This window comes from Anoplolepis gracilipes, chromosome 2, assembly GCF_047496725.1.
Source record: "Anoplolepis gracilipes chromosome 2, ASM4749672v1, whole genome shotgun sequence".
Classification (NCBI taxonomy): Eukaryota; Metazoa; Arthropoda; class Insecta; order Hymenoptera; family Formicidae; genus Anoplolepis; species Anoplolepis gracilipes.
Window position 1 is genome coordinate 10,570,636 of NC_132971.1, and position 6,682 is coordinate 10,577,317.

General features: G+C 27.8%; 1 protein-coding gene across 3 annotated transcripts; it reads right to left on the minus strand.

The window, feature by feature from the left end:
• Window positions 1–184: 184 nt before the first annotated feature.
• On the minus strand, window positions 185–6,682 carry LOC140675834 (centromere protein I). Of its 3 annotated transcripts, XM_072910450.1 has the most exons (19): window positions 6,552–6,682; window positions 5,525–5,642; window positions 5,325–5,382; window positions 4,225–4,282; window positions 3,960–4,038; window positions 3,679–3,804; window positions 3,375–3,521; window positions 3,124–3,212; window positions 2,884–3,014; window positions 2,627–2,807; window positions 2,407–2,519; window positions 2,156–2,310; window positions 1,796–1,996; window positions 1,623–1,729; window positions 1,207–1,395; window positions 997–1,121; window positions 805–922; window positions 573–743; window positions 185–461 (listed from the first exon to the last, which is right to left on the minus strand). In XM_072910450.1, exons 2-19 carry the CDS (start codon window positions 5,526–5,528, stop codon window positions 393–395), a joined length of 2,121 nt encoding a protein of 706 aa, XP_072766551.1. In that variant the 5' UTR covers window positions 5,529–5,642; window positions 6,552–6,682; the 3' UTR covers window positions 185–392. The 3 variants fall into 3 exon arrangements, with proteins under 3 accessions (XP_072766551.1, XP_072766560.1, XP_072766570.1); XM_072910459.1 differs by lacking the exons at window positions 4,225–4,282; window positions 5,325–5,382 and having other exon boundaries at window positions 190–461; XM_072910469.1 differs by lacking the exons at window positions 4,225–4,282; window positions 5,325–5,382; window positions 5,525–5,642; window positions 6,552–6,682 and adding an exon at window positions 4,129–4,180 and having other exon boundaries at window positions 190–461.

A 6,682-nucleotide genomic window follows, 5' to 3' on the forward strand; every position in this document is an offset into this window, starting at 1 on the left:
TAAAGCTTTTAAAATCATGTATTATTAGGGATGTTAAATAAAGTAATTTATAAAAAAAGTAATCTAATTTATAATATTCCTCTTCTTATTTGAATTATTTATACTTTGACATATTTTTTTGCAAGTACTGTCAGTAGCTATTTCAAATAAATTCTTCTATTCAAGTATTATAAATTTTTATTTATATATGATTGAGACTCAAATAACAATGCACATTAATTATCTCTTTTTGACAATATAATGTATATAATTCATAATTATATTATTATAGCAAGAAATTCAGTTGTACAAATAATATCTTCTTTCTTTTCATCATTTACATCAAATAGTTACAATCACCTTCTCATTAGGAATCCATCATCAATTGACGATTTGATCTTTTATCTTTATTATCACTCGTGAAATGCAGCAAGAAATTCATTTACTGCAGGATAATAATATAAAGCCATAGTTATAGCATCCTAGAAAAAATGCAGTCGTTTAATGTATCGAAAATACAGAGTTTTAAACTTTTATAATTTACGATACATACGCGCGAGTTGAAATTTAATAGCCAAATATTAAAGACATACCTCTTTTGTACTTATTTTTAGGCCTGTATTACTTATTGTATATCTGTAGGGTAACACAGCATAATGATTAAGAATATTCAGTAAGATATCTAAATCACAATCTCCCAGATCTTTAACCACTTTGTTCGAAAGATTACTCAGAAGAATACCATTCTTTCTGGCGCTGAAAGGCTGTTCAAAAAATATCACTTGTTTATCTATCTAGATACACAAGTAAAGTTTTCATACATACCTTGTCATACAATAACGCTCTATGAATATCATTTGCATAGGTAGATATAATGTGAATCCTTTGCTGATACATATCTGATGGCATGATTTGGTATAAATGTGTTCTCATTTCGCGATATCTGTATACAATATGTAATATAAGTCAAGTATCAGTAATAAAGAACACGATTAACTTGAAAATAAAAGGAATTACCTTAATAATAGTTTGCAAACTCTTGATAAGAGAGCACAACTTTTTGTAATAAATGCTCCATAGATAACTGCTGGTGGTGATAATGTCCACGTTGCTACATGGCTACGACTTTCCAGTGCACAGATCTTTGAAGAAATAAAAGAAATAATTAATAAGACATTTATCAATTAAATATTAGGAGTAAATTACTTGTAGTTTACTTTTACGTACGTTTTCATAAAATGTCAAAGCTTCTGATAAAAATATAACATTAAAATTGTGTATATTTAATCCAGAAATAATAAGATTTGTTGACACTGTTGCAAGTGCACATACAATTTCTGTTAAATCTTCTAATGGACTTTGTCGTAAAAAGTACGATGTATTCTGACATTGTTCTTCAAGTCCTTGTTTAACAAACTGTAATAAGATTATCTATTTACCTAAATTATTAATCCAAGTTTATTCTGCAAAATCAGTTTTCTATTGTATAATACATTTCTGAAAGTACATTTCTTCACAATGTCCATATATAACTCTTACGTATTTGTTTGTATCCTAATATTGTCTGTGTATGCGTGCGTGTGTGTGTATAAAAGATATAATGGAAATATTCTACAAATTGTAGAAATGTTAAAAACCCTTACCAAGTTTGTAATTAATTTTTGCAGGCATTTAATTATTTTGCATTTCATAGATAAACTTGATTCATAAAATATATTCTGAACATGTATCAGAATGTTCTCTCGTAAATCTAAAATTAATAAGGCTGTAATATTTCTAGCAAAATAATATTTAAATAGAACAACTTTATAGTTACCAGCCACTGATATAGAAGTCATCCATTGCAACAAATCAAGAAATTGTGGCAGATGCTCTCCTGTATTATAATATAAATATTCATCAAAGAACAGTTTAACTACAAGTATTTCCTCTTGCATATATCGAGAAAATTCAATTGTCATTGAAAGGAATTTATTCATTTCTTCCTTGGAAAATTTTCCATTTTCCCATATAAAAGCTAAAATATTAACATGTCATCATTAACATTAAAAATTAACATAGCAACTTTTTTTGTATATTTTATATTTAATATATTGTTATAACAGTATATGTGACAGTAAAATAATTAAATAAAAAATATTTTTATTTTTATAGTTAAAATTGCATGCACACATACCTCTTATGAGTAGATTATACAGATTGTATGAAAATCTACTTTGATATTGAAAGTCTGCATATGTAAGAAGATGATAACCAGCCATATTAGCCAAGAGTGAGATAGCATTGCATGGCAATTCAACATTTTGATGATATTTTCCCAATTCATCTATGCTGAAATACATAATATTTAATATTTATACTAAATGCATTAATATAAATTAATATGAACGACAAATTTATGTTATTTCGGATATATATTGTTTTTACCTATTTATATCAAAAATCGATTTTGCGTCCTTATCTTTAAAAATACTTGAACCAATGTGAAAATAACCAACAGAAGGCAACAGTGGCTTTTTCCTTTTTTGAACTTTCACATTCTATGTGTAATAATAATAATTTTTATTTATATTATTTATTTATAACATAAAAACCAAAGATAATATTACTTATTACATTTGCAATATATACATAAATATTTTTATACCTGCATCACATTCCAGTTAAAGTGAATTTGAACGTTTTGACGAGAATGTTGGATCTCCATTCGATCTTTGGCATCTTCTAATGCTAATCGCATAAATTCGGGTATAGGTTTCCACACACTTTCTATATTCACTGATTGTATCTTCTCAGGCACCAATTCTGGCTTATATGACTTAAATAAGCTACAAATGTTTTGAAACGTATCACATTATTTCCCATTTATTTTATCAAGAGTATAGATTTTCTCTCTATACTTACGAAAGTAATGCAACAATATGTTTTGGAGGCTTAGAATATTTTTTTTGCAGAGCTAATAATCTTAAGACATCCCTGCGAGAAACATCTTCTGGTCTCGTTAATACATAAATGAGACGTGCTAAATGACGTTCCTAAGATGTACATTTATATTACTTACAAAATAAATTTATGCTAAACAAATATAAGGACATTAAATTATAAACAAATATATGTATTTATATATATGTAAAAAATGCATACCAATTTTTCTCTCTTCAACATCATATAAAAGAAGACATCGTAATATATATTAATTACTTTTCTATCTACTAATTCATAATCCCATAAACCTAAACATCAACATTTTTTAAAATATACTTTTACATAAATATATGCATAGTTAGAATAAATAACACATGAAATAATATTATTACATTTTTAATGTAAATAGTTTTAGAATAAGAATGAAATCATTTTTAACTTTTGTGTAACAATTTTATAACTATACATACCTAAGACCCATTGTATCACAATAATACAAACAGTGAGCGGTAGTTGTTCCGACGATACACACCAAGTAATTACAGACTTTGCTATTTCGTCAGACAATTTATGTCTTGGAATTAAACATCTTATTAATGATACTGATTTAACTGCACCTAATATCAAAGTTTAACATTTACTTAATATTTATATATAATACTTAATTAAATCAAACCTTTTGTATTTATAAAATAACACTATTCATATTCTATAAAATATACTATTATATGTTAATATATATATATTTTATATATGAATTGACAATATACTAACGTAAATCTGTATCTATAATAACATTTACAAGTTTATTGAGAACATCATCATCTAATCCTTTTGTGGTAGCTTCCTCTTGTAAAATGTTAAGAAACGTATTAAATTCTGGCATTGTTGTACCTTTTGCTGAAAAAAAGAGAAATTAAAAAAATTATATTATTAATTATAAGTTATAAATTTTATATAAAAATATAACTTTTAAAAAATAATTAAAATATATCTAAACGTAAACAAAAATAAGAAAAATACATATAAAATGTGTTTATATTATTAATGCTTACATTTGAGGCTTTTAATAAATTTTAAACATGTCTGTTTCGTCTCACTTTCCACCATCCTGACAAGTTTGTAAATAAAATTCTGTAAAAAAGTACAGTTGAAAAGTTGAATCACTTTTACTTTTTAGTTAAAAAGTGCTTTGAATTCTACATAATAAATTATAAAAAGCACATAATTTGATGCCTGGCCTGGCCTGACCGGTATCAACAGCAACAGTTATGTTTATATATTTTATGCAAGTTAGGTTAGGTTGAGTTTGACACCCACGTCGACAATTGGCCAATTCAAAATAGGCCTCTCCGATTGGTTAATCTTACTGATTACCCTAGGTATCGATCAATGTAAGTGGCAAAGTAAAAGAAAAAGTAAGAGAAAAAAAATTAGAAGGATAGTAATAGTATATGAAAGAAATATAGGCCTTGTTTACACCGACATATTTTGATACGCGTACTAAATACTACTGGCCAATCATAGCCATTTCATTCTTTAGAAGACTGACCATGATTGGCTAGTATAGTACTTAGTACGCGTATCAAGTGCTTGGTATAAACAAGGCCTAAAGATTTGGAAAAAAGAAACAAGGATCATAAATTAAAGCGAAACTAAAGCCCCTTACACAATGCCAGGCAACAAGAAATAGGAACAGGGAATAACGTAGGAAAGAAAGAGAGAGAAGATATTTCTCTCTTATTCCTTGTTCCTATTTCTTGTTGCCTGGCATTGTGCAAGGGGCTTAAGAGCGTGAATTGAATGGAAGAAGCCAAAAAGAAAGGCATAAATTTTTAAGATGGATGATAAATCTGTGTGTGAAAAATATCTAGATATATATTATATAAAAGAAATAAAGAAGAGAGACAAGATATAGAAAAAACTGAGGGAAAAAGAAAGTATACAGAGCATACAAAAAAAATCTTGGAAGAAATCAAAGAAAATATAAGGAATAAGAGTGTATTGAAAATAAAAAGAGACACTTAAAGTTTGTTAAATTTAAAAATTACATATCTCTTGAGTTTATTATAATTATTCATAAATTTATTATAAAATTTCTTATTAATTAAAAAAATATTTTTTTAATCTTGTCGAAATTTTTCTTAACAATAATTATCTCTATAAAAGCACAGTTTAAAAGATGTTTATAAGAGATCTATAGAATGTTAAAACATGTTTTAATTATAAAATTATACAGTTTATATTTATTCTTATTTCCTATATAATGTAAAATGAGAGAGACTGATCCCTAACAACACACATGTTTAAAAGATGTTTATAAGAGATCCATACAATGTTAAAACATGTTTCTGAATAAATTGTATAATTTTATTATTATTATCTACAATATACATTTTCCACATTTGTCAAAAGGATACAATCTTGAGCAAATTATGCAACGGGACGCTATTTCTCCTTTAAGCCAATTTTTTCTTTCTACAATAAGAGATAAGAACACCTAGAGCTTGCATTGCGTTTGTGGAGAAAAAAATGTGCTTTGATATAGAAAACCATTCTTCTACCCCGTTAAAGCTTAATATCATGTCAATAATACTATAGTATGCTACCGGATACTTGCGCATTAATTTTGATGCGAACCAAATTTTGTATGTGAGCCTTCACATATCCGGCGACAAAGCGATTAAATCTCTTTTGAAAAGAAATATTCTCTCTTGTTTCCAATCCATTGTATTCTCCTTAAAAAAAAGAAAAATTATATTATAATATCTTCGTAACATAAAACTCATTTAAAAAAAAATCTTGTTTCGAATATTATTTATAAATCCAGAAGAATCGTGAGAATTTTGAATCTATTTGATAAAAAATAGGTTTGTTTTTTATTCCTGTATTTCTGAATTAGTGCAATAAGTTAGAATAGGACAAATATACTTTTTCTCATTCAAACTTACTGCACTAGTTTAGAAGTGCAGGAATAAAAAACAATCTTAATATTACACAACATCAATCACATAGGATGCTTTTGTTTAGGCCGGGTCTACAATAGGTGTAGTAATCCTTAAGCTGTAAGAAATTAACCAATTACAATTGACTTTAGAGAAGAATAATGAATATAATTGGTTCATTTTTTACGACTTAAGGCTTACTACAGCTATTGTAGACTCGGCCTTATGCAGCAGTCAGCGCAGCTACGTGTATGTACTATATACAGTTCAGAGTCCATATCTTTCTTCCTCCATATTACAGTCGGACCTCTTATCCTACGACATTTTCAGTCCGGAATCTTCCCCTTAAACCTCTGATCCTACGACAAAAATTTGAGAGTGAGAGTATAATTCCCCTTTCGCGGTCGTAGAATGAGAAGATTTTTTGTCATAGGATAAGAGGTTTCGTAGCATAAGAGGGTCGTAGGCTAAGAGGTCCGACTGTAGTAGAAGAAAGACAAACTCTAAACTATAGTCCACACGGCTGCGCTGACTGCTGCATAAATGAAGGTGCCCATAATCATCATTCGTAATTTGAATTATTAATCTATTAACCATGAGACGAAAAAACATATATATGTTTATCTGTTCTTTTTTCATAGCACTTTTGCTGACAATGAGTCATCGAGACAGAAAATAATAATTCAATATATTTACACTTACCTAATTGAATAACGATTACGAAGTAACACAAAATAGAACAGAAAAATTCGTCCTCGCCGAGTTCAACGTTTAATCTAACTCACTTGAGCATGGTGGAAAAAATATATAAGCTGTATCATCCGGTGCGCAGT

What these genes read in the sequence shown, in the direction of transcription:
- LOC140675834 (XM_072910450.1), bottom strand. An exon ending in TGTTGAAGAGAGAAAAATTG is followed by an intron (nt 3,015 to 3,123) that starts GTATGCATTTTT and finishes TGTACATCTTAG; the next exon opens with GAACGTCATTTAGCACGTCT. An exon ending in TTAACTGGAATGTGATGCAG is followed by an intron (nt 2,520 to 2,626) that starts GTATAAAAATAT and finishes TATTACACATAG; the next exon opens with AATGTGAAAGTTCAAAAAAG.